At 43.1% G+C, this 27,608-nt stretch overlaps 1 protein-coding gene across 3 annotated transcripts in view; it reads left to right on the top strand.

Annotated features, from left to right (window-relative positions):
* The window catches only part of KIAA1549 (KIAA1549 ortholog), a 117,100-nt gene that overhangs the window by 6,141 nt on the left and 83,351 nt on the right, over nucleotides 1-27,608 (top strand). For all 3 annotated transcript variants that reach the window (XM_058427099.1, XM_058427098.1, XM_058427100.1), the window contains exons 2-9: nucleotides 623-711; nucleotides 1,787-1,964; nucleotides 3,969-4,099; nucleotides 5,991-6,174; nucleotides 7,986-8,045; nucleotides 9,289-9,437; nucleotides 14,161-14,338; nucleotides 18,714-18,898. In XM_058427099.1, the coding sequence (XP_058283082.1) occupies nucleotides 623-711; nucleotides 1,787-1,964; nucleotides 3,969-4,099; nucleotides 5,991-6,174; nucleotides 7,986-8,045; nucleotides 9,289-9,437; nucleotides 14,161-14,338; nucleotides 18,714-18,898 (1,154 nt within the window). The remainder of the gene's footprint in view (nucleotides 1-622; nucleotides 712-1,786; nucleotides 1,965-3,968; nucleotides 4,100-5,990; nucleotides 6,175-7,985; nucleotides 8,046-9,288; nucleotides 9,438-14,160; nucleotides 14,339-18,713; nucleotides 18,899-27,608) is intronic.

Raw genomic sequence — 27,608 nt, 5'->3', positions numbered from 1 at the left:
CTACATGGTGAAACCCCATCTCTACTAAAAATACAAAAAATTAGCCGGGCGTGGTGGCGGGTGCCTGTAGTCCCAGCTACTCGGAGAGGCTGAGGCAGGAGAATGGTGTGAACCCGGGAGGCAGAGCTTGCAGTGAGCTGAGATTGCACCACTGTACTCCAGCCTGGGTGACAGAGCAGACTCCATCTCGAAAAACAAAGAAAAATGTTCCTTCTGAGAGCTTTTAAAGCCTCATGTTTTGTTGTCAGGGACATAGCCAAGAGACAGCCTGGAATTTGTCCAAGTGAAAATGAGAACTGGAAGCTCCTTGTACCCCGGCTGGGTCATCACTGCTAATTCCTGATCTAACCTATCTGGGGCAAAGAGGGTTTTCTTAGTGTGTTGAGGTGATGCTATGCAGAGTTGACCTGATGTCTTCAAGGTCCCCACTGCTGTTCTTCTCCAGGTAGTTAGCAGCAACTAGATCCTTAACCCCTGTTCTGTCTTGGTCTGGCCTTTATTTTACAAAAAGACTTTTGGAGCTGCTAATACATTTTGGTACAGTGCTGGGGTCCAGAAGTCTGATGTGTTTGTTATTCATAATGACATGAAAATGCATTTGGTGGTTTGCTTTCATTTGCAGTGCTGGCCAGAAGAGCTGTGCAGGAGTACATCATTACAGCAATCAAAGAAGTACTGAGGATTCACTTCAACCGTGCAGTGGAACTGAAGGTGAGTCCTGGCAGCGCAGGAGTGTGATGTCTGGTGAGACTGGGGCTGACGTGAGAGCCCCAGGTTAGAGGCAGGTGATTATGGCCGTGGAATCATTCTCTTTCATCTCTTCCCTCCTGTCTATTCCTGGTTAACTCCTGCTCATCCTCTGGATCTGCACTCCACCGTCACTGCATCGAGGAGGTCTTTCCTGATCGCACGTGAGGTCAGGGTTAGTCCTTTGGGGGATGTGTTGGCAGAGTTGGAACAAAGGGCTCTCAGACCAGAGGCAGCAGTCTAGGGTGACAGCCTTGATGATTTTACTTCCCTTGATTCACATGAAAGGACTTGGATTCGTGTTTAAATTAGACGTTAGAGTGAGTACAGGCGCATCTTTCTGGACATTTGGTAGGATAGACATGGAGATCCAAATCTTTTAGACCGGATCCCACGCTGGTGCCACTTCTCCTCAATGATCCCAGAAAGCCACAGTCCATCTAGAGCAGAGCCATCCAGAACCAGAACTGCGCCCCATGCGTGGCGATGCAGCAGTGAAATGGGGCTCGTCCAAACCGAGATGGGCTTTGGGTGGAAAATACATACGAGACTTGAAAAATGCAGTGAAAAAAGGAGTGTAGAATATCTCATGAATAGTGTTTTGTATTGACTTCATGTTGAAATGATATTTTAGATACATTAAGTAAAAGGTATTTAAAATTAATTTCACCTGTTCTTATGTTTTTTAATGTGGCCACTAGAAATTGTTAAATTGCATATTTATTTTGGACAGTGCTGCTCAATAGGATAAGTACTCTTTTCTGTGTGTTTTAAATACAACAAACAGCTTGAATGCCCTGTAACTCATTATTCAGTTCATATTTCTGACTGTTCTTTCTTGCTGCTCTTATAATTTTGTGCTGTTTTTGAAAAGGTTGACAGAGAGTAAAAGCAGTAACTAAAATAAAATTTTGATTATCCGTGATGCACTACCCCTTCATTCAAAACTACCAGTTTTTTTAGTTTATAATTTTTTATTTTTCTATCTAACACAACTTCCTTTAAGTTTGAATTGTCTTTGTATTTCTTATTTCCCTAGGTTTATGAACTATTTACTGACTTCACTTTTCTGGTAACATCCGGTCCTTTCGTTTACACGGCAATATCCGTCATAAATGTGCTTATAAACAGTAAGCTTGTGCGTGACCAGACTCCTTTAATCCTGTCTGTGAAACCTTCTTTTCTTGTGCCGGAGTCCAGGTTCCAAGTTCAAACAGGTGAGACAGCTCAGCGTAGTTGTTTTTATTTGTAAAAAGAATTTCATTTTATTTTTTTATATTTCTAAAATATTGGAAATCATTTTTAGAATTCATTATTATGATGATGATTTTTAGAGACAGGCTCTCACTGTGTCACGCAGGCTGGAATGCAGTGGTGTGATTATAGCTCACTGTAGCCTCGAACCCTTGAGCTCGAACAATCCTCCTGCCTCAGTCTCCTGATTAGTTAGGACTAAAAGTGTATACCACCATGCGCGGCTAATTTTGTTTTAAATTATTTTTTTAGGCCAGTTATGGTGGCTCATACCTGTAGTCTCACCACTTTGGGAGGCTGAGGCAGATGGATCACTTAAGTTTATGAGTTTGAGACCAGCCAGGGTAGCATGATGAAACCCTGTCTCTGCAAAAAATAAAAAAAATTAGACCAAGCGTGATGGCTCATGCCTGTAATCTCAGCACTTTGAGAGGCTGAGGCGAGCAGATCACTTGAGCTCTGGAGTTTGAGATGAGCCTGGACAACATGGCGAAGCCTCATCTCTACTAAAAATACAAAAATTAGCCAGACATGGTGGCATACGCCTGTAATCCCAGTGACTTGGGTGGCTGGGGCAGGAGAATCATTTGAACCCAGGAGGTGGAGACTGCAGTGAGACGAGATCGTGCCACTGCACTCCAGCTTGGACAACAGAGTGAGACCCTATCTCAAAAGAAAAAAAAAAGGAATTTAAGAAAAATTATGTTTTGTAGAGATGGGGTCTTCCTAAGTTGCCCAGACTGGTCTTGAACTCCTGGGCTCAAGTGATCCTCCTGTCTTGGCCTCCCAAAGTGCTGGGATTACGGGTGTGAGCTACCACACCTGACCTTATTATTTAACTTATAAAAGTGTTTATAATTATGGGAAATTTCAAGCATATACAAAAGTACATAGAATAGTTTAACAGACCACCATGTACTCATATGTCTTCAACCATTTTTCCGTTCCTAGCCAGTCTTGTTATAGCCATACCCCCATCTACCATCTACTTCCCCTCCTTTTGCACTATTTTAAAGTAAATCTCAGGCATCGTATCATCTTGCCCACATGTATTTCAGCCTATATAGCCTCTAAAAGATAAAGACTTTAAACATGTATATGAAGTTGACAGTGATTTCTTTTCTTTTCTTTCTTTTGGAGCTGGAGTCTTGCTCTGTTGCTGAGGCTGGAGTGCAATGGTGCGATCTCTGCTCACTGCAACCTTTGCCTCCCGGGCCCAAGCAATTCTCCTGCCTGAGCCTCCCGAGTGGCTGGGATTACAGGCACCCACCGCCACGCTCGGCTAATTTCTGTATTTTTAGTAGAGATGGGGTTTCACCACGTTGGCCAGGCTGGTTTCGAACTCCTGATCTCAAATGATCTGCCCGCCTTAGCCTCCCAAAGTGCTGGGATTACAGGCGTGAGCTGCTGCACCTGGCTGTTAACAGTAATTTCTAAACATCATATTTAACTTTTCATTGTGGACATGTTCAAACATTTACAAAAGTAGAGAGAGTAACATACTAAGTCTACATATACCCGTGGTTAAGCTTTAAAAAAATTTATCAACATCACCAATTTTGTTTCATCTATCCCCCATGAACGTTTTTGTGGACACTAGAGTGTTTTCAAGCAGTGCCAGATATCATGTCATTTCACCCATAAATATTCAAGAATTCATCTACAATGAATTTATATACATTTGAAATGTTTCCATCTGTTGTGTCTTTTGATACTCAAATTCTTATCTTAGATATTTTTCATTTTAAAATGATACCAGTCACCTTCACATTGCATGTCTTCATTTACTGCAAAGTTGCTTTTTACATTTCCGTGAGAAAATACGTAGAAATGGTACATCACAGTACTTAATCCCATACTATGGATGAATTAGTTGATTTAGATACTGTGTTTCTCTCTCTTAATTCCTTAATACTTCAGAAACACAAACACCTCATTCTTGGGACTTTGATTGCTTTTCTTTTCAGTACTTCAGTTTGTGCCTCCGAGTGTGGATACTGGCTTCTGCAACTTCACCCAGCGCATCGAGAAAGGCCTAATGACAGCTCTCTTTGAAGTGAGAAAACACCACCAGGGAACGTATAACCTCACGGTGCAGGTGAGACTGTCACTGAGTGCAGAGCAGAAGGCTTTTGCCCTTGAAGGGGAAATTGTTCCACATTGTTTAAGATGTGCCTCTTATTCCCTCCAGTGGCGGAAACCCAGTTTACGTGAGTCGGGATTGATCTATTCCTGTGGCATAGGGTCGGCATAGCGTGCACGGGCTGAGCATCTTTGAGGGTTGCAGAGTAGCTGATACCCAGGGAGCTCAGATACGGTGAGCTGAAGAAACATGACCATATTCAGGAAACTCAAGAATTACCTAGAAAGGAATAGTATCAACCTAAATATCCAATGGGGGAATGCCTACCCATACTGTTGTTTCCATATAGCTACTAAGAACGGGTGTTGTACGTATCATACGGAAACTGCTGATGTTTTTATATTTCTTTGATTTTTTTCCCTCTACATTCTTTCCTCTCTCTTTCCAAAATGGATGTTAAAATAGATTTTGGTGCTCCTGGATCCACTTTCCATGTTTCTTATTTTTTCCTCATATTTTCCATCTCTTTATTCTCTGTTTTTACAGATTTACTAAATGTTGTCCTCCAAATCATGAATTTAGTCCTTAGCTGTGTCCATTATGTTATGCAATCCCTCTATTGAATTTTCAAGCTTTTTGTTCATTGTTCTTTGCTCCGTTTTCATCGTAGGCTTTCCCGCGATGATGCAGTGTCGCCTTAAAAGTCTCTGAGGACGTTATTTAGAATTGTTAAAATGCGTCTTCTGTTTCCTAAGTCATTCCTGTTTTCTCTGCAGTCCTTGCTCTGCGTGTTGATCTCGGTGCTTTGCTTTTGTGCTGTTAGTTTCTGTAAAATCTGGAGACTGTTGGTTTGTTGTTAGGAATGAAGAACCAAGTTGTTCATTTTAGTAGCTGGCACAGCTTTCCACTTGAGCGGTGGGGATCTCTTTCTATGTCAGCTCCATCTCCTGGTGGGAAAATTCGTCGGAGCGCTGGGTCCAGGGTGGAGTGTGTCAGCATGGGCTTCTCTCTGGGTGCAGTGTGTGGTCAGAGACAAGCAGACAGGGAACCCTCTCCTTCCAGCGTGTAGATAAAGAGGCTCTTCCTGGGGGCTGAGGCACTTTAGTGTGTGTCTCAGGGCAGAGCTAGCTGCGTTTTCATTCATTTTCTTTCCTTCTTTGTCTCTGGTGTGCACGGCAGTTATCTTAGCCTCTGCCCACCTTCTTGGTTAGGGCCCAGACCCACCATAGTCCTCTTAGACAGGGGTTTGTTTTCCTCAGGGAGCAGTCTTGTTCTGGGTGAGGGCCTGGCTGCTGCTAGCACCTCTGTTGGCCTGGGTGTGGCAGTTAGAAAGGACGGAGGAGGAAGGCAATGGACTCAGCTCTTTGGCACAGCCTTGTAATTAATTATACTGATTGCCACTGCGTAGCCTGCTCTTGGTCTCATTCCTGCTGATCTCTGCCACGGAGCCCCTCCTGGTCCTCTTGGAGAGCATGGCCCTCGGCTCTGCTGCAGCCCATGCTTGTGTATGTTTTGGATTCTGGCTTTCTCTGTTCTGGTTTATATCAATCCGATCCCATCCTTTCTCCATCCCCCAGAGGCTTGACGGAATCTCTAGTTTTCTTCCATTCTCAGTGCTGTTGTGGATTTATTCCCCTTTGTTCAGCTTATTGTTATTTCAGTGGGATTCGGGGTGGGAGGAGCTGTACATGTGCTCAGTTCATCACTTAATGTAAAAAACATTTTCAATAAACTGAGCAGTTAAACTCTTACAGAGGGGAACCAGGTTAGAAAGCCAGTTATGTTTCCTTTAAAAACTTTACCTCCTCTAAAAAAATCGGTGAGAGGACCTGTGAGAGAGAAATCATGACTAAGCTTTCAGCAGAATGTTTTATTATAGAAGGTTATCCTGACATCATTCTTTCAGATCTTGAATATCACCGTCAGTTCCTCAAGGGTGACCCCTCGGCGGGGCCCGGTGAATATCATCTTTGCGGTTAAAAGCACACAGGGATTTTTGAATGGGTCGGAAGTGAGCGAGCTGCTGAGGAACTTGAGTGTGGTGGAGTTCAGTTTCTATCTGGGATACCCGGTGCTGCAGATCGCAGAGCGTGAGTATGGCCCTCTTGGACATGCTGGGGAGGTAATGGTGGGCATTTTTGGTGGAAGACCTCTTCTTAAAATTTTTTTAGTTTTTTAAAAGGCTTGATTTTTTAAAAATTATTTTTCCATAAGGTGTTGGGGTACAGGTGGTATTTGGTTGCACGAGTAAGTTATTTAGTGGTGATTTTTGAGATCCTGGTGCACCCATCACCCGAGCAGTATACACCGCTCCATGTTTGTAGTCTTTTACCCCTCTCCCCACCACTCTTCCCCCCAAGTCTCCAAAGTCCATTGTATCATTCTTATGCCTTTGTGTCCTCATAGCTTAGCTCCCACATATCAGTGAGAACATACGATGTTTGGTTTTCCATTCCTGAGTTATTTCACTTAGAATAATAGTAAAAGACTTGAATTTTTAAGTGAAGTTTTTGGATTCACAGCAGATATGATCGGAGGGTTCAGAGATTTCCCATATACCTCCTGCTTCCGCGCGTTCATAACCTCCTCCATTATCAGCATCTCCCAGCACAGTGGTCCATTTGTTACAGTGATCAACCTGCATTGATGCATCATCATCCATAGCCCATAGTTTACATTAAGGTTCACCCTGGGTGTTGTGCATTCTGTGGGTTTGAACAAATGTATAATGACATGCAAATGGCATAGATTCTCCATTTTAGTATCATACAGACTATTTTCACCTGGACCACTTTTTTCAAATGAAATATCTGATTTGAGTGCCAGAATATAAATCTGATAAAATTGGATTCAGGCCAGATGGGTCTGCAGAGCCCTGCTCACCCACCGTGCCTGACTTTATTATTTGGAGAGTAAAGGGGTGCTATCAAAAAGTACACGAGTTCTGGAAAAAGCATAACTTAGGGAGCACGAATCTGTGGTTGTCAGAACTTAAGGGCCGCAGGAAAGTTTGACTACAAAAGGGTAGCAGAAGGCAGTGTTTTGGGGGTGATGAAACTGTTCTGTATCTTCATTGTGGTGATGATTATGTGAACATATATGCATTTATCAAAACCCATTAAACTGTATGCTTTGAGTGACATTTACTGTGTAAATTTTAAAATAAAAACAATAAGTGAAAACATGAAACCTTTCTTCCTGACTGAAGCAACTAGGTTCACAATGCAAATGGAGGCAGTGGGGGAAAGGGAAGACATTTGTTAAAAAAAAAAAAAGTAGATTCCAGAGTTGAAGTCAGGCCAAAAAATTCAAGTTCTTTTTCAAAATGAAACAACCAAATGGCCTAATGATTCGTAATATATTTTAGTGTATTGTTAATTAAGTTAAAAAGAATACCTTTACAGAAGTTATTCTATATGAAAGTAGACAGAGATAAAGCTGTTATTTACAAAGAACCATTTTCAGTTGTGCTCAGTGTGTGTATGGCTAAAATGAGGATGCCGGACAGTGGGGCACACTGGCTGGCCCTGGGTAAGTCAACGCGTGTGGTCACTTTACCCTGAGACCTTGCTGGGAAAGCCAGGGCTCTGAGGGGCATGGTGTGAACATGCATTGCTGTGGAACAGTGACATTCAAAGGAGAACTTGCCGGTGACCTCTCTGTGAAGCAGTGTCCTGTGACATAGCTGGAGCCGGCCCTTCCTTTCTTTTGATCTCTCTCTTTTTTCCTTGAGACTAATGTGTTCAGAAATTGCCACTGTCCACGTCCTCGTGCTAATCTGACATTTTGTTCTTTCATATTTAGAGCTAAATAGTAAAGACAATGTGTTGGGACTTTGTTGTAAACATGGCTTTGTTTTTACAGATATTTTTCTCCTTCCCTAATTCTTTCCCTTTTGTAGCCTTCCAGTATCCACAACTCAACTTATCTCAGTTGCTGAAGTCCTCTTGGGTCAGAACAGGTATGTTTAACTTATGTAATATTTTGGGAACTGTAAGGAGAAGAAGTCTATTCAGGCATATTGAGAATGATGCTGCCTTTCTTGTTTCCTAAATTTAGGGCAAAATGTACCTTACATTCTTGGCAAAGAATGAATGAGAAAGGGATTCAAATTTGGCTGTGGGAATGTATCCCGCTGAGTTATAGAACAAAAAGGACTGACTTTCTTTAAAATTCATACATCAAGTTCAGGGCAGAGTCTAACAGGAACTGACAATCTTTTGACCCAGAACAGGGTGAGGTTCAGAAGCAAGGATCTCTCTCTCGTTTTTTTTTTTTTTTTTTTTAAAAGTGTTATTTGTTTAGTTTAATAAGGACAAGCAGGGTTGCTTGGCACCTAGGAAGCTTTTTTTTTTTTTTTGTCTTAGGGGAGTGGGTCAGATATTTAGAGGTATGGCATTGCAGGTAAAGGCTTTCTAACCTAGTGCACAAAAGTCTGGACAGTAGTTACGTACTCACCAGCTGTCCAGTGTGCATGCAGCACAGGAACTAGCTGGGCACGAGAGAGCGTGTGGGGTAGTGATAGTTGCCATTCACGGGGTTCCTGCACCTTGCAAGTTCTCCTTGCTGAACGCACAGCATCCCACGTCAAGGCCCTACCGCTTTGCATGGTGCCATCAGCGATCTTTTCCAGATAATTTCCATAGCAATTAAGTAACTTGCCCATGGTTGTATCTCAAAGAAAACTTAAACCAGTTCTGGTTGAAAAGCACATGCTCCTTCCTCCCAGACGACGCTGGCAAGTGATTGTCTGTTGAGATCATCTTGTCTGAAGTAGATAACTAAAGATGGGCAGGCTTCCTTTTTTCAAGTTAGTTTGTGAGTCCAAGTCTCAAGGCAAGACAGTGAACTCACACCAATTCCAGAAGTGTTGAGATAAGTGCAGACAAAATGTTTGATCTTGTGTAGGCGCTCTTCGCGCCAAAGCTCCTGCAGTGCTGAGTTCCTGGGACTTCTGGTCACCAGTCTGGGTAACACTGAGAGCTTGGAGCTCTCATGGGCTGCATTTCCTGGACTCTCCCCATTCATGATCACTTTTTCTCCTTCTGATGTTTCCTGTCTAGGAATTGGCATTTTATGGCAATCTTGCATTAATTTCAAATACATATGCGCACACACACACACACACACACACACACACACACCCCCTGTTTTTTTACTGCTGACTTGTTTTGGGTGCCACGTATGTTTTCATTTAAATGTAGTTCTCCTGGGCGTCGTGGAGAAGCAACTCCAGAATGAAGTGTTTCAAGCCGAGATGGAACGCAAGCTGGCCCAGCTGCTCAGCGAGGTTTCCACCAGAAGGCGGATGTGGAGAAGGGCCACTGTAGCTGCAGGGAACAGTGTGGTGCAGGTACTCCACATCAAAGGAGGAGGGGAAGGAGAGAGAGGGAGAGAGACAGCGCTTGTGTGTGAGTGCACACTCCATCTAAAACCCTGTATTTTCATGCAAACGAGAAGTGCCATGAGAAATTTCTGATTTCCACTGATCGCTATATTGGGTAGCTGCTGAATCTGGCAGCATTTCAGTTCAACTGGAGTCTAGACAAACATTTACCAAGCCCATAGTAAGTGGTAGTATAACAATAGACCTTGCGGAGCAGAGCAGAATTGTCTTACTGGGTTGCCATATCATCACAGGACCTCGTTTATCAAATAGTAGTTTTTAATTAACAAAAATGTAGCCTGTTTGATAGAATGGTCAGTATTATTGATAGCATCGTAGCGATAACTCATTCAACTGGAAGAGACCATAGGAGATCGGATAGAGGGAGATGTGCTGCCCTCTGCTTGAGCATTTCATCTTCTCTGCTTCCATAGTATTATGGAGTCATCATTTTGGTTAACATTTTCAATTTCATTTTTAAATTTATTTTCTGAGCAAAATCACATCTCTCTAGAAATTACATAGCCAATTAGAGAAATTTTTAAAAACACATGTAAAAAAATGTGTGAAGAATAAAGTGAAAATCACCTAAAATTCAGCCAACCAAAGAAAATCACTGTAAACATTTCAGCATATTTCCTTCCATTCTTTTTTCCCCATGAATTCTCTATTAACATTTGGATGACACTGCATACATCCTTTTGTAGCCTCTCTTCACTTGAGCTTCTTTCTTTCTCTTTCTTTCTTTATTTCTTTCTTTCTCTTTCTTTCTTTCTTTCTCTTTCTTTCTTTTCTTCCCTTTCTTTTTCCTTCCTTCCTTCCTTCCTTCCTTCCTTCCTTCCTTCCTTCCTTCCTTCCTTCCTTCTTTTCTTTTCCTTTTCTTTTCCTTTTCTTTTCTTTCTTCTTGAGACAGAGTCTTGCTCTGTCACCCAGGCTGGAGTGCAGTGGCATGATCTCAGCTCACTACAACCTCCGACTCCTGGGTTCAAGTGATTCTTTTGCCTTAGCTTCCTGAGTAGCTGGTACTACAGGTACCCGCCACCGGAGACACCTGGTTGTCTCATATTACCCTAAATCTTCTTTACTTGGTAAACTGGCAGACAGGTTACAAAAGACAGATTTGTTTGAATTGAAACGTGACCCATTTAAAAATGCGCATACTCACAGAAAGTTGGAGGTTGGGGCTGTCATTCATTTCCATCTCCATATGAATTATGTGGATTTTTTTCTTTACCAAATGCTGACTTGTTGAACTACGAAAATGGGATATTTAGAGCTATGACATTTCAGAAACAGGAAACCAGGGTAGAACTCTGAAGCAGGGGGTGTGGGCTGGCAGGCAGGGTAGGGAGGTGGGTGGGTTAGAGGTATTAGAGAAAAAGACGCAAATGACATTGGCTGTTGGTGGGGGTGGGCGGGAGCAGGGAAGTGTTGCCTAGAACTGCATCAGCGTCCTCTAGCCCTTTTACCAGTGTGTCCCTCTCATCATTACTCTTTGTCCCCCTCCCAGAAATGTAGTCCTTAGGTTTCTAAAATAGTTCCTTTGCCAGATGCAGTAAGTTACAGAGAAATTTAAAAACGAATCACAATCGAGAGTAATCATTAAACAAATAAGTATCAACAAAGAATAAAAGTTAGAATAAATTATAAAAGCTTTGCCTTATTCAACAATCCCTGGCTTCATAGAGCCCAAGGTCTAGGTGTGAGTTAACTTCTGCACATGAAATAGTTATAGGATACCATGAAAGTGTATAATACGGTGCTAAATTTGACATGCAAGCTCCCTTAGTAGGCATGCAGGTTTGTAAAAGTGGCACATCCAGGCTAATGTGCCATCTGATAGATTGCTTATAAGTCATGCTCTGCTTCTCTTCCCCCTTGGAGTGACCAAACATGAAGGTGTAGACAAGGATTTGTGTACAGTGTTACACGGCTGTTCATCAAAACTTAATTTGTAAAAGTGAAAATGTTGAAACAACCTGGATGTCCAGCAATTGGGGAATGGGTAAATAAAATTATAGTAAATCTTTATGTGTTGGAATTTTATGCAGTCTTTTAAAAAAAAATTAGTGAGTGGTATAGAAAAATGCTCAAGTGGGCTGGGTGCAATGGCTCACACCTCTAATCCCAGCACTTTGGGAGGCCGAGCGGGTGGATCACTTGAGGCCAGGAGTTCAAGACCAGCCTGGCCAACATGGTGAAACCTCATCTCTACTAAAAATACAAAAATTATCCGGGCATGGTGGTGTGTGCCTGTAATCCCAGCTCTTCAGGAGGCTGAGGCATGAGAATCACTTGAACCCGGGAGGTGGAGGTTGCAGTGAGCTGAGATCACACCAATGCACTCCAGCCTCGGGGACAGAGTGAGACTCTGTCTCAAAAAAACAAAACAAAACAAAACAAAAAAAACTCAAGAGAGGCTACAAAAGTATGTATGCCATGTAATCCAAATGTTAATACAGAATTCATGGAGAAAGAGTAGAAGGAAAATGCAAAAATGTTTACAGTGATTTTCTTTGGTTGGTTGAATTTTAGGTGATTTTCATTTTATTCTTTATATATTTTTTTGCATGTGTTTTTCAACATTAATTGGCTATGTAATTTCTAGAGAGATGTGATTTTGCTCAGAAAATAATTTCTGAAATTGAAAATGTTAACCAAAGTGATGATGACTCCCTAATACCATGGTTATAAGCGTTCCAGGTAGGAATCTGATAGGCAGTAGTCTAGAAAGGATGCTGGGATTAGATTTTCCTGGCTTACTATCTGCCTGGACATCTTAGTCCATTGATGTTGCCATAAAGGAATACCTGAGGCTGGGTTTGTAAAGAAAAGAGGTTTATTTGGCTCATGGTTCTTCAGGCTGTACAAAAAGCATGGTGCTGGTGTCATGGCGAGGGCCTCAGGCTGCTTCCCCTCTTGCTGGAAGGCGAAGGGAAGCCAGTGTAGAAATCGCATGGTGAGAGAGGAAGCAAGAGAGAGGGGAGGGAGATGCCAGGCCCTTTCTAACACCAGCTCTCTCAGGAACTAGTAGAGCTCAGAACTCACTACGTCGAGGACAGCAGCAAGCCATTCATGAGGGATCTGCCTCCGTGACTCAGATACCTCCCATTAGGCCCCACCACCACCATCGGGGATCACATTTCGACCGGAGAGTTGGAGGGGGTCCAACATCCAAACTGTAGCACTAGACAGACTTGTAGAATCTTTAATCAAGGTGGGTATCACTGGATTTTGGGGACTGTGATTTCTAGAAGAAGAAACTATACTTTTAAAATTTATTAGAACTTTTAAAATGGAATAAGTAGGTACATGGGTAGAGAGACAGGTGGATATAATCTCCTTCCTTTTCACTAGCCCTTGGATAGCATTCCATTCTAAAAGCTAATAAAAAATTAATCACCAGAGTACCGTTGTCAGGGAGGGAGTAGGTGGCTGGGGAACAGAAGTGGTCAGGAAATTGGCTTTGAAACGGCAGCCAGAGGGCAAGACAATGAGTCCTTCTCAGGACAAAGCATAGAGAACAGATTGTTGAGGGAAGAGGGTTTGGACGTGTGTTGTTAAGGATCTTTAGACACGGTCTGGAAGAAGGAGTTCACAGTGAAATCATGAAATTGCTGATCTGCCAGAAGTTTCCCATGGTGAAGGAGGGGTCCAGCAGCTGTGTCCAGAGCACAGGGTGGTGTTACAAATCCATATGTGTGGACAGAGAAGTAGCAGCTGCATGTTGCCAATGGCAAATGTAGAGACCAGCAATTTAAATGGCATGTGTAAAATAAGGAGCTTGGAGCCATCGCTGATCCTTTTCTCAGGACAGAAGTTCAGAGTTTTGCTGGAATCTAAGGGGGTAATAAAAATGTTACATATTATTAGAGAAATAGAGTGAAATGAAAAGGTATGATATGTCAAGTGTGCTAGATTTTGAAATAAGGGCATAAAAAGACTGCCTTTTAACACCAGAGAGAGAGAAGTTTTGGGATGAATCAAAGTACTATTTGGCCCACAAGATTATGAATTTATGAGGTTTATTGTCCATAGATCAGTGGTGGGTGGGGGTGATTTTGTCCGCCAGGGTGGATCTGGCAGTGTCTGGAGATGTTTTTGGTTGTACCTTGGGTGGTGTAGGGTGGGGGCACCTGGTGGTGGTGGGTAGAAGGCAGGGATACCACTAACCATCTACAATGCGCCCCACGTCAAGGGAGTGTCAGTAGAGCTGAGGTTGAGAAGCCCTGCCCTAGAAGAATGAGGAGGAAATACCAATAGACTGAAGAAAGGATTGGGTAGAACCACTAATAGTTTCAGAGAACCAAGGATGTACCTAATCCTACAGTTAATGTTGGGAGGACGATGCTCTTTTATGATGTGGTCAGCACGTCAGAGATTGTGGGGATGATTCTAGACCACCTGGACTCGCCAGCCCTGGTTCTGTGCAGCCTCCCTGCCCCTTTGCCCCAGAAAAGATGTAGAGCGAGATGAAGCAACCTGTTACTCCACACAGAGGAACTCTCCACTGTCCCTCTTCCCATCAACAGAGAGCACCATGGTGATTCTGGGCCCCTGAATGGCTTACGGAGCTTATTATGAGGATTGGAATAAATCCTGAGTGACACAGTCAGGATTCAGCAACCTGAGAGAGGGCATCTAGAAACACGAGCTTCTGCAATGTGAATGGTTTTCTGCTATCTTTCAGGTGGTAAATGTGTCGAGGCTGGAGGGAGATGACAATCCTGTACAGCTCATCTACTTTGTGGAGGATCAAGATGGAGAAAGACTCAGTGCAGTCAAGTCTTCGGACCTGATTAACAAGATGGACCTCCAGAGAGCAGCCATCATCTTGGGCTACCGAATTCAAGGTGCCATTGCCCAGCGTAAGTGCCTGAGGTGTTGTCGTCTGTGCTGTGCTGGGCTCCAAAGCCAGGCTCGTTCTGACAGTGAGCTCTGAATGTAAAGCATTCCGACGTATGTATAACCCTGATAGTGAAGTGCCAGTTGTTAAAATTCATTCACCAAGACCTTCTTTATTTGAATTTCAATTGCTTGTAGGTTTAGCCTCCACTGCTGTTTTTTCTACCTAGCATTTTGTAGGTGGGGTGTTATAGTGATTTATAGTACATCAACTTTAATATCTGTCACTCATTCCTGTACTACTTATTTTTTTTTATAAATTTTGTCTGAGGCAAAATGTGTTTGCTCTGTATTTATTCCAAAATCTTCTGTGTCATACTTTGAACACTGGCGGGGACAGTGAGTCATGCAGGAAGCTGGGAGGTGCACCCTGAATTTACTGGCTTCCTTCGGGGTCTTTTAACACAAAGAAGTCCTTGATCCTTCCCCTTTTCAGCCCTGTTTCTCTCCCACCTATCCTCACACCACTCCACAGTGTAGACAGAGGTATTTTGATGTTTCTTTATTATTGTTGGAATGTTCCACTCCTGCCTGCCTGGCCCTGGCTGCTGTCAGTACTTTCCTTTCCACCTCACAGATTTGTTTTTTTTTTTTTTTTGAGATGGAGTCTCACTCTGTCGCCAGGCTGGAGTGCAGTGGTGTGATCTCGGCTCACTGCAACCTCTGCCTCCCGGGTTCAAGTGATTCTCCTGCCTCAGCCTCCCAAGTAGCTGGGACTACAGGAGCACACCACCATGCCCAGCTAATTTTTGTATTATTAGTTGAGACGGGGTTTCACCATGTTGGCCAGGATGGTCTCGATCTCTTGACCTTGTGATCCGCCCGCCTGGGCCTCCCAAAGTGCTGGGATTAGTGCAGGTGTGAGCCACCGTGCCCGGCCCCACCTCACAGATTTTGAGTATTTAAAAATGAAGAAAAAGGAGGCACATGGAAGAGTGTATTTTTCTAAATAGTCCTTTAGGGTGTGAATCAGATTCCTCTATTTTTTTTTTTTTTTTTTTTTTTTTTGAGAAAGGGTCTTGCTCAGTCACCCAGGCTGGAGTGCAGTGGCTTGATCATAGCTCACTGCAGCCACAAACTCCTGGGCTCAGGCGATCCTCCTGCCTCAGTCTCCTGAGTAGCTAGGACCACAGTCACCACCACTACACCCGGCTATTTTTTTCTTATTATCTGTAGAGACAGGGTCTTGCCATGTTGCCCAGGCTGGTCTTGAATCCCTGACTCAAGCGATCCTCCCACCTTGACCTCCCAAGGTGTTGGAATCCCAACCATGAACCAACACGCCTGGCCCAGACTCCTCTTTTAATGTCAGTGTTTTTCCTTTATGATCCTGCAAGCAGGTAAATGTTTAGAGGGAATTCAGCATCAGAGAATACAGAAAAATCTTTACAGAAAACATGTAGGAGATAAAGACAATTTTTAAAAAAATGATAGCTTTAAAATTATCTTTGATAGTAGAAGGTTTTTATGAAATCTGTACTTGTTCCTAGAGACCAACCAAGATAAGAGCTGATGGGCATGATTTCTCTATTTTATGGAAGATGATGGGAGAGTTTAAGCAAAATAACCATTGGCAGTTTGTGTTTGTGTACGTGAGATATGATCACATATTGATGTGTTCTCCTCCAAAGCAGTGAGCAAAAAATAACAAAAGCAGTTCATTACAGTTCTTCATATATGCTATTCCTGATTGTAGGAGACGTGCCCTACTCCAGCCAAGCACTTGACATTTTAAACAGCTAATTGCAATAGGATATGGGCACCTTTCTGATCTGATCTTGCACCTGTTTTCCTCAGTTTTGTACCGAAAACCACGTGGGTAAAGATCCTGGGATCTCAGGGCTGGCGATTGAAGGAAGCCTCAGCCAACACCAGGGATAGCCCAAAGGCAGACCCAGGACACTGGTGTCAGGGCCTAGTTTGATCAACCTCTGCCTCATCAGGGTTTTCCTAGGTTAGAGTAAGAAGAGGGCAGGTGCGGTGGCTCACGCCTGTAATCTCAGCACTTTGGGAGACAGAGGCAGGAGGATCATTTGAGCCCAGGAGTTCAAGACCAGGCTGGGAAACATAGCAAGACCCCATCTCTACAAATAATAATAATAATAAGCTAGCTGGGCATGGTGGGGCGTGCCTGTGGTCCCAGTTACTTGGGGGTCTGAGGCAGGAGGATCACCTGAGCCCAGGAGGTCTCGGCTGCAAGTAAGCTTGATTGTGCCACCACATTCTAGCCTGAGTGACTGAATGAGACCCTATCTCAAAAAGAAAAAAACAACCAACCAACCCCACCCACAAAGAACTAAGAAGAGTGTTCAGTTGTCTCAGCTTCTCAGTTTGATCCTGTCCCTACTTCTATATTGTCCGTTGCTTTTATGCAAAATGAGCTACATATATTAACTATATTCAGCCCAAATTAAAAAACACAAGTTTTTCACACTTTGTTGCTTTTTACCGCATCCCATGCAGCCTCTGCTCTAATCTGTGCTTTTTTCCCTGGTGCATTTGATTTAGAATGCTTGCTCCCTCCCTTGCCACTCCCTCAGTCTAAACCCAAAATTAAACCAGCACCAAGAACCTTTTTGTTATTACATCTCTGAGCAGATACCTTTTGATCCCATAGCAGGTGTTAACTGTCATAGGATATGAAAGGAGCATAAGACTTGGTCCCTGCCCATGACAACTAAGATGTTTTTGAAAAGACAAGATTTGGTGTCAAGACCGGATGAATGAGTGCAGAAGCGTAGCACTTAACAGATTATCCATTTATACAATAGGAAGCATTTTAAATGAACAATAAGGCACCATGTGCAAAACAAAGAGCTAGTAAAGGACATTAAGTGGCCGAGGAGTTGAAGTGCAACTGTCCTAAGCCGTGAAAGAGGAGTGGAGGCCGGGTGGGGTGGGTGTGGCAGCAGGGTGGGGAGTGGCAGATCCAAAATGAGTAAGATTTGCTTCGTGTGAAAGTGGACAACTGGTAGCTTAAATATTGCCGTTTCGATGAGTCATGTTTCAGAGGTTTAGAGAGAGACACAGGTGGGGCAATGAAGGCAGTGCTTATGGGACGCTTATTAGGACTTCAGTTTCCAAATTAACACAGTGAAGCTTCATTTTGGAAAACATAAGGATCATCTTCCTTCTTTTTTAATTGCAGTAAAATATACATCAAGAAATATAACAATTTAACACTTTTGAGTGTATACTGCAGTGGCATTCAGTACATTCACAAGGCTGTGTAACCATCACCACTATCCATTTCCAGAATTTCTTCATCATTCCAAGCAGAAGCTTTCTATGAGTTTTTTCTAGATACCTCATATAGGTAGAATCATACATTTTGTCCTTTTGTGACTGGCTTTTTCCATTATCATGATGTTTTCAAGGCACATCTGTGTAGCAGCATGTGTAGAATTTCCTTCCCTTTTAAAGCTGAATGATATTCCATTGTGTGTCTGTACCACATTTTGTTCATTCATTCGTCTGTGGATGGGCATTTGGGTTCTTTTCATCTTTTAGGCTATTGTGAATAGCGCTGCTACAAACATCAGCATCTCTTTGTCATTTTTCATTGCTGAAGGGGAAACGACCAGTTGCATTGGTGCACATGTCGTATCTCCTTACTCTGTTTTGCTTTGTGTTTGGCACTAGTGCGATATGAAATTATTCAGTGATTCATTTACTTGATCATTTCTCCTTTCCCCCACTAGGACCTAAGCACCTCGAGGGACTTTGCTTGTTCATTGTTGAGTCCCAACTTTCAAACTGTGTCCAGCACACTTAATAAACATTTGTGAACACGAGAAACTTGGAGTAGTGAGGGAAGGGAGAAAGAGGTGAAGGGTTTTCTTCCATAAACTCCTAGTTGAGATGCATGTGCTTTATGTGATCTGGGAGGGTGTGAGTCCTGCGGTACTTGATGCAGCCGGCAGGACTGTGTTCTGGAGACACAGCTGTTTTTCTCTCCACTTTTGAAGAGAACTGCCTTTGTACAAAGTTGTACAGAACCAGTTTTGGTATGGAAATATCCTGCAGTGATAAGTTAGGGGTGAGCTAGTGGAATAAACTGGAAATCAGGAGACCTGGAATTAACCGAGCTTTGCCATTAATTCAGCCATGTACCTTTGGATACATCCATATGTCGTTGTGATCCCCAATGTATTCTAGATGTAACATTATATGTTGTGTTTCTCTGCTGGTCACATTTCCTGTCATCAGGAGATTATAACCTGGAACCAGCTATCTTGAGCTGAAATGTCAGGGACTTCTGAGTTTCTTGTAGAAGACACGTGCAATCTAGTACATGAGTGAAGGAATTATTGAAAGACCTTTCTTCTTTGTCTGCAGCTGTCGACAGGGTGAAGAGGCCGTCTCCGGAATCCCAGAGCAACAACTTGTGGGTCATTGTTGGCGTGGTCATCCCGGTGCTGGTGGTGATGGTGATTGTTGTCATCCTCTACTGGAAACTATGCCGCACAGACAAGCTGGACTTTCAGCCTGACACTGTGGCCAACATTCAGCAGCGTCAGAAGGTAAGGGGCAGCCTCTTCCCCCAGTGTTCCTATAAGCAGTTTTGTGGGGCAGGGATAGGATGAGTTTGGGCTCTTGATACTGAAAGATGGGGAAGAGGGAGGGCTATTATGGAAATCTTCTGGCTTTAATGGTGGCATCGCTTTGCCTTTGTTTCTGCTTCCTGAAACCCTCCTTCTGTGGTAGTAAATATAGTCCAAGAATGTGAAGCTGTAGAAAAACCTAGCCATGACATGCTCTCTGGGTTCTATTGTGATTTTATTTTATATTTTTTGAGACAGAGTCTGGCTCTGTCACCCAGGCTGGAGTGCAGTGGCGCGAGCTTGGCTCACTGCAGCCTCCGCCTCCTGGGTTCAAGCGATTCTCCTGCCTCAGTCTCTGAATAGCTGAGATTACAGGCGTGTGCCACCACACCTGGCTAATGTTTGTATTTTTAGTAGAGACAAGGTTTTGTCATGTTGGCCAGGCTGGTCTCGAACTCGTGGCCTCAAGAGATCTGCCTGCCTTGGCCTCCCAAAGTGCTGGGATTACAGGCATGAGCCACCGCACCAGGCCGAATTCTGATTTATTTTACTCCTGGATATTTTCAGAGGATAGGAGCCAAGGCAGACTTTCTCAGATCTGTTTATCTATTTCATATACAACTCCATTGGTCAGCTGCTTTATTTTCTGTTCACCCTATTTGGAAGCCCACTTACCCACCTTGATCATTAAAAACGAACAATACATACCTTGAACATTTTAACTTAAAATATATGAATGGACATTTATTTGCCAATCCTTCAACATATCCCAAGTCTTGTTTTGTTGTGAGTGTTGGTCTACTGAGAGGAATCGTGTTTGGTCTTTCTTACAATAAACAACACCCATAATGTGTCAGTTTCAGGTTCCAGTTTGGGTTTCTTTAGAGAAGAGCAAAGCTACCTGAATGCAAAGTTCTCTCGATTTTTTAAATACCTCCCCCAACTCCCTATCCCCTTATTTTGCAGACTTTTGAGTTAATTCACTCACACCTAATTTGACAGCAGATTTTTTAAGTAACCCGTCTTTCCTATGTCTCTCCAAAGCATTCAACTTAAGTTTTTATAGAAATAGCAATTTTCTTTTCCCATGTGTGTTTCAACAGTTTCCATAGTATTCGAGGGTCACATCAGGTTTCAGAGCAAAGACATTGACTTTTGGTCAACACTGAGCTCACCTGGTGTGAGCCAAAACATGCCAGGCCTAGAGGAGCACTCAGTAGTACAGCATAAGTATCAGTCAGCGTGTTTATCAAGGGAGTGGAACGAGGTAGTCAGTCCACTGTTATTAACAGTCTACTGGATTAACATGCACTCTCCGTGGGTCTCCCAGATGTGGAGGACTCATTCTGCTTTAAAGGCTTGATAAAAACAAGCAAAAGGCAAAAAACAAAGAATAAAAGATTGCCCTATTTATTTTTAAACTTTATTTTGGTTGTCTTGGGTATGAAAAATTCTGCATATTACAAACCTAGACCTGTTGAATGGAAAAAAATATGCATTACTTTAAAATTTATTTAATTTTTGTAAAAGCAAAGAGAGTATTTGTCTTTTCATATGAATTAACAAAAAAATGCAAAATATTTATTAAATTGCAAGCTTATGGCTATCAAGTACATTAAAAGCATTTTATACATTAATATTATGTTTGTTGCCTATCTTTGTTTATTATTTACACAGTCTGCTAAGGTTCTTTTGTTGTTTTTGTTATGCTGGTGAATGGCATGGGGAAACCTGGAAAAAAAGTGCTGGGTATACTAAATGATTCATAGTGTGAATTTCACTGTAATAAGATCAACAATAGGTTTGGAAATGTTTTTGTTCTGATGAAGAGTGTTGTTACAGAGGGAGTTAACCAGTGTAGACGGTTATGTATTTAGGTCTTTTATGGGCCACGTTTCCTAATGTATACACTGCCATGGAAGTCCATCTATTATCTGTAACTTCAGTAAACTATCAGAGGACAGCGTCTCTTGGGGTCAAAATGGAATATTCCCCCAAGCTTTCTCCTTCTCTCACTTTTACTTCCTAAACATTTTCAAGTCCCAGATGTGGCTGTAAATCAAATGGACAGAGTTTCAGATGGAACTTCCAACCCTTAGAGCTGCTCTTTTTCCTCCAGGGCTGCAAAGATCTGCCCGTAGATCCTGACAACAGATTTACAGAAAAGGTCCTGCAGGGAGGATTCCCCAAAAGAATAACTGTCTTCTACTGTTAGGAGGGCAAAGCCTTGCCAGTGTTGCGGAAGCTCAGTCTTGTTTTGCTGGCACAGGAACCTGCCCTATAGATTTTGTCAGGTGTTTAAAATGGGAAAATGATGCTCTTCATTTAGTTTAAAAACAAATGTCTTTAGTTCATGCGTGTTTCTTTTAAGGTCATGTGGCCATAGCAAAGGGCCTCTAGCCTCGTCCTCAGGGTAATTTGCAGAGATGTCACCCCTATGACTTCAAGAGCTCTGTCTCCTGCTCATGTGGCTGTTGTCTCTCTCTCCGTTCTGCTCTCCCCACCTCCTGATGCGCCTCACCACTGCTCTCTGAAATCCTTCAGCAAATCCCAGAGCTGCAAACATCTGGAAACAATAAATCTGCTGACCTAAAATCCACACCCCCTTCCCCTTGTAACGAGAAGGAAACCTCTTCAGATTGTCTGGGAGTAGATGAATTTTGAAATATGATAGGAGGGAGAGGCCATTCTGTCTTGTTTTGAGGCACGGCCTTTGCTTATTTTCAGTAATAAAGAAAAAAACCCCCTGCTTTCTTTTATCTGTATTCTCTCTCTGTAGACTAAAGTCATCATTTGTTACTGTTGCCTAAAAAACTCCAGCCTGGATCCTCTTCATCATGAATGGCATTGGCTGGATGCCACTGGTCTCGTGGAAACTTATTCCTTCTGATGGGGGATAGTCCACACCTCGTTATTGGTGTCAGACCAGAGCTCCTGACTGCCCTTGGTTGCTTCTAAAGGGCAGCACTTTGGGCAACCGGCTGGAGCTGCCTCAGGCACTGGGTGTCACTCACCAAACATTGAGCATTTGCTCTGAGCCACGCCAGATCCGGCTCAGTTACCAACACAAATAGCACGCGATCTCTGCATTCCAGGGCTTTAGCAAGGGAGAATGACGAGCCATCCGAAAGCAGACATCCAAGAGTATAAGGATGTCTGGAGAACACAGAGGAGGGGGGCACCCCACTCGCAGTGGTGGGGTACTTCCACCTTCTTCGAGGAGGTGACGCCAGAGCTGAAGCTTCACGGTGGAGATGAAGGCGGGCCCAGTGGGGGAGCCGAGGGCAGCTCAGGAAGCTAGAGCAAAGGTGGTAAAAAAGGGCACAGCCAAAACCCAGGTGGCAGAGAGCCAGGCCCTGGGGGATTTTCAGGACATAGAAGGGATTGCAAATTATGCTGTAAGCAGTGGTCAACCATTGAAAGGTTTTCAGCAGGGAGAGCAGCTTGAACACATTTGCTTTTGGAACGATCCCTTTGGGAGGCAGTGTGGACAGTGGATTGAAAAGAGGCTCTGTGAGCATTTTGTTCCATCTCAGCTAAGGTCAGCTCATTCCCTACGGTTGCTGTTTGATTCTCTGCAAAGGTCCCCTGTCAAACCTAGCATGTAGGTGGTCTCAGGTCACCCACAGCTGGCCTACTGTGCCGGGTGTCGCCTGTGTGTGGGAGAATCTGGGACCCCTGCTCTCCCAAACTCCAGGACCAAAGGGTTACGGGAGTGCCTGTGTGGGGCTGCACTGAAGACAAACAGATGGCAATAACTTTGCCTTGTCTTCACCTCCTAAATGGAAACAGCATGGTGGTTGTGGTGACTTTTCACAAATGACATCAATCAGGTAATAAATGCTTACAATGGCACTCGCTACATGATGGCAAATTTTTATTCAGACACTTTTGGGATTTGCTCTGTGTTTCTATTGTCATCTCAACTCCTTCCCAGGGGCTCAGACTAACCCGAATACTGCGGGCTTCGCTGCGTTTTGTGCCACCTGGGCTGTATTGTATTTATGGCCCACGTGTTCACATTCATCAGGCGTCTCTCTCATTACTTGGCTGACCTGCCCACCAGTCAGTCTCCTTGGCTTGTTGATGACGTATTCCGGTGGGGCACAGACACTGTGGCCTGTTCCCTCTGTGATATATTAAAGAGAGAAAGAACAAAAGAGCCATCCTTCTTCAGAAATAACTCGGGCCTATTATGAATATTGAACACTCTCATTAATCTTGATTCTTCTTTTATAAAATACTGATTAAACCTATGCTGCATGTGGGAGGGAGCTTGGAGACATTGTATACCAGCCAGACTGAACTCTAGATTCTATTTTAAAAGAAGTGGAAAAACTAGAAAAAGTGATCTGGCAAGCAGGGATGAGACAAAAGAAGGTAATTATCTAAGGGAGGAGGGGCAGTGTTCCCTCTAGGTTTTCCTTCTGTGTGTAGATGGCTTCTGTTTTGTGCATAATATGCACAGACTGGTTGCCAAATTTCTACTGGTATAGAAGGTGATGACTCACTCAGCTTGTGAGAAGTGCAAGGATCTAATGGATATATTTAAAGATGTTGGTCAGAATCAACAGTAAGCCAACAGGACTTGTATATTTCATTTATGACAGGTGCCTTTTTCTTGGTTACCCAAAAAAACCAGTAAGTTTGGTACTTCAGTTGACCGTTTTGAAATTCATTTGGCCATCAGCTATTTCTTGAGGGACCCTGTGTCACATCTTGTTGTTGACTTAACAAAATATTGTATCTAAATTCTTATTTACAACTCTGATGCCTTAGAATTCTTAGCTGTATATTAACTGCTCGATGTTTTATCAATCAACAGTAATAATAATGCTGTCAGCATCATTTGTAGGGTACATTGGCATTTATGACGCATTTTCATGAATACTATCATGTTTCTTTCCTACACAGGCCCTGAGCCTACATGAGGGAAGACATTTAGGTGCCTCGGCTTGGGCTATGTAGATCGCCCTGTAGAGGCAGTACTGTTTGTATTTTTACGTTATTCATTTTGGAGACGTCCGCTTAGGGGAGGCCATCTGTAGCCCCTTTTCCAGTTTTGGTAAAGCAAACCAACTAACTTGTTAAAAACAAAACAAAACAGTTGCCCAGTCATTAGAGGCATTCACTTTCTTACTGGGAAGTATACCAAAAAGGATTTCAGCAAGATTTATTAAATGATGAAGGTGATGATTAAATGACTGCTTAGTACATCTGTTTTCTTTCGCTTAGAGGCACCTTCTATGTAGTAAATGAGGTGCTGCTGGGGTAAAAGCAACCCCACAAAATTGGAAATTACTCCTGTTCGGATTTTTATCATCAGCTGTGAATAAGTGGCATCCAACATCAGTTTTCTCAGGCATCTGAAAAAGGCTTGACAGATGGACATTTGAGAATTGCATAGATGGATTAGTATTTCATTTCAAGATGAAAATAATATTTATAATTATATATTTCATAAATTAGGACTGCATGTCAAAGTCTGAGAAAGGAATCATCTTAATCACACAGAATGGATTTTTTAATGTACAGGAGGGTTACCTCTTAGCCTGCCTAGTTTTTCATCTACCCGTACGTACATCAGTGATTTGCTTGCAAGACAGCAGTTGAATCTTTGTGGAAATTTACAACAAAAGGAAAAGATATTTGACTAGTAAGTGTGGGGTTTAGAAAAGACACATAGATGATTGCTGTTAAGTACATTATGGTAGAATCCAAACGTGTTGCTGTGTAGTTAATCTAAATCCAGTAAGTACACAGTGACAACAGATAAACCGGCAAAGAAAGGGGTCATGGACCAGTGAACAAGTGACTTGCATTCAAGCAACCTGGACACAGATGTGCAGTATCCAGTAATCAATCATTTGAAAGAAGTGAATGAAAATATCCTGCAAGTCTGAGTAAATGTGCAGGAACATATACAGTATTAACTCAGCTCTCCCTTATTTGCTCTTTTGAAGTTGTAATTTTGATCTTTCGGAAGTAAACATGGACCTTTTCACCCCTTTTCCCTTTTAATACAAAATATGTTGTTAAGACCTCAGCCGAGTCCCCACGCGCAAGGGTGCCTGCCAGGCTTTCATTCCTGAGGATGGTGAGCTCACGGAAAGCGTGTGCGTTGTGGCACCTTGGGTTTCCCACACGCTGCTGAACAGATTTGAACATTGCAGTTGTCACTTAGACAGATAAAGCACAGAGCCCTGTCATGAGTTTGTCCCCTGGATGAAATGAGACAGTACCCTTGGCATTTCTCACTGCCATCCTCTTCCCTGTTCTTGGATTCTTCTGCGGGAGTGAACTGTTCTTCAGTGGCTGGGGGATGGTAGAGGGGAAGCTATGAAATAAAACCCTCACTGCTGCTGCTGCTGCCGCCGCCTCCTCTACAGAATATCTAAGTTCACAGTTTCCCAACATGGAACGAATTGTCCTATTTCATGGCTATATTTCTCTCTCATTTCTTTAAGAGAGAAAGCAAGCCGTACCACAAGTTTATTGTGCCTTGATTGACCAAGACCAGCATTTTGAATTGTGATTTTATTTGATGTTCCCGAGGTTCCTACATCTCTGGGCAGAGCACCGCAGGAAGCTGCTGCATGGATGACAGGCGGGCCTCTCTTCTGTAAAGTGGGAGGACTTGGGAAAGGGAAGATGGGAGGGGGAGCCAGCATGCTGCCCGGACCACAGGCACATGCTGGACAGCTCTCAGGAAAATCACTAGTGTAGGGAGGGCTTGTACAGAGGTGTGCATCTGGAATGATCCCTGTAAAAGGGCTGCCTGCTCCTAGAAAACTGTGTGTCTGCCCCCCGGGGTTTGAGTAGACCAGTTAAAACTCAGGGTGCTAGTCCATGGGTCACAGATGAGAAAATAAACGTATTTTATTTAAATACGTTTTTAATACATGTATTTAAAGAAATATGATGAATTTATTTTATGTAAATAAATATTTAATAATTTAAATAATTTACACAAGTGCTTAATAAATTTAATTTAAATAAATATTTAATAATAAATAGGCCAGGCGTGGTGGCTCATGCCTGTAATGCCAGCCCTTTGGGAAGCTGAAGCTTGCAGATCACCTAAGGTCAGGAGTTTGAGACCAGCCTGGCCAACATGGTGAAACCCCATCTGTAATAAAAAAATATATACATAAAAGTTAGCCAGACGTGGTGGTGCATGCCTGTAGTCCCAGCTACTTGGACGGCTGAAGCAGGAGAATCGCTTGAACCCAGGAGGTGGAGGCTGCAGTAAGCCGACATCATACCATTGCATTCCAGCCTGGGCAACAGAGTGAGACTCCATCTCAAAAAAAAATCATAATAAATACATTTATTTAAATAAATAATAATAAATAGGGCATGCAATGGAGCAGTAGGTTTGGGTTTGTCATTTGCAAAACTGTTCTTGGGCTGAGAGGCTGTTATGCTCATGAACTGCTGAAGTGGTGGAGTGGTGTATTCCTGTAACAGGAGCTCATTAATCAGAAAACAGAGGAAGTCAGCTTTTGCCTTTTGTTTCATTTTTGTAAACTGTATTTACTGTAAGTTTTGTCCCCCTCTGCTGGCATAAATCATTATTGCAGATGACATTCCTTCTACCCATTGATACGAGAATTTTAGCTTAAAAAAGACCTTAAGGCTGGTCTCAGTGGCTCATGTCTATAGTCCCAGCGCTTTGGGAGGCTGAGGCAGGAGGATTGCTTGAGCCCTGGAGTTCAAGACCAGATGGGCAATGTAGCAAGATCCTATCTCTACAAAAATATTTTTAAAAATTAGCCAGGTGTGATGGCACATGTCTGTGGCCCCAGCTCCTTGGGAGGCTCAGGTGGGAGGATTGCTTGGGCTTGGGAGATTGAGGCTGCAGTGAGCTGAGACTGTGCTACTGCACTCCAGCCTGGGTGACAGAGCAAGACCACATCAAATGAAAAAAAAAAAAAAAGACCTTAGGTCACAGACCTAAGCCACTGATGTTGTCACTCATTTGTGCATAAAGTTAGCACAAATACAACAAAGCCTTTTGTGTCTGTGTGTAATATATTGTCTGAAATTGCTCCTTAGATCTGTTTGGCCTTTGTCTTTTGACTGACAGGACTCTGTAGGGGTGTGTGTGTGAGTGGAAAAACTCAAGCCATGTTTCTCCTCTGCCCTCACACCACACAACAACAGTCAACACAAAAGACTTCTGTGACCGAATTTGTGGGGGCTTTCCTCACACACCAAGCAGCAGTTACCAGCTGAGTGTCCTTGAATTCAGTTCCGACACTGTCTGCTGGGAGGTAGCCTCAGATCCTGGGTGGAGGGCTCAGTCCCCAAGACTGTCCTCCTCCACCCGCACCTGTCACAAGTGTAGGTAGGTCTCCAGAACTTCTGACGACTGGCTTCAGGTTGAGGTTCCCACCATCACTTTTTGGGTTTGATTAATTTGCTAGAGCAGTTCGCAGGACTTGAAGAAACACTTATGTTTACCAGTTTATCACAAAGCGTATGTTAACAGAAAAACCAAACTCTGTAAAATATCTTAAAGAGGCTTATTCTGAGCCAGTATGAGTGACCATGGCCCTGAGAAAGCACGAGCCCAAGAAGCTGTGAGTAAATGGCCCGAGGCGGTCAGATTACAATTTGGGTTGATACTGTTGCCATTGCGTCTGGCTGGGGCCGTCATGGTGGGTGGTAAGCGCCAAGACAGCCG

This window comes from Hylobates moloch, unplaced genomic scaffold (assembly GCF_009828535.3).
Source record: "Hylobates moloch isolate HMO894 unplaced genomic scaffold, HMol_V3 SCAFFOLD_1, whole genome shotgun sequence".
In the NCBI taxonomy this organism is placed as follows: Eukaryota; Metazoa; Chordata; class Mammalia; order Primates; family Hylobatidae; genus Hylobates; species Hylobates moloch.
The sequence above is the reverse complement of the archived record's forward strand: the minus strand, read 5'-3'. Positions and strand labels throughout refer to the sequence as shown.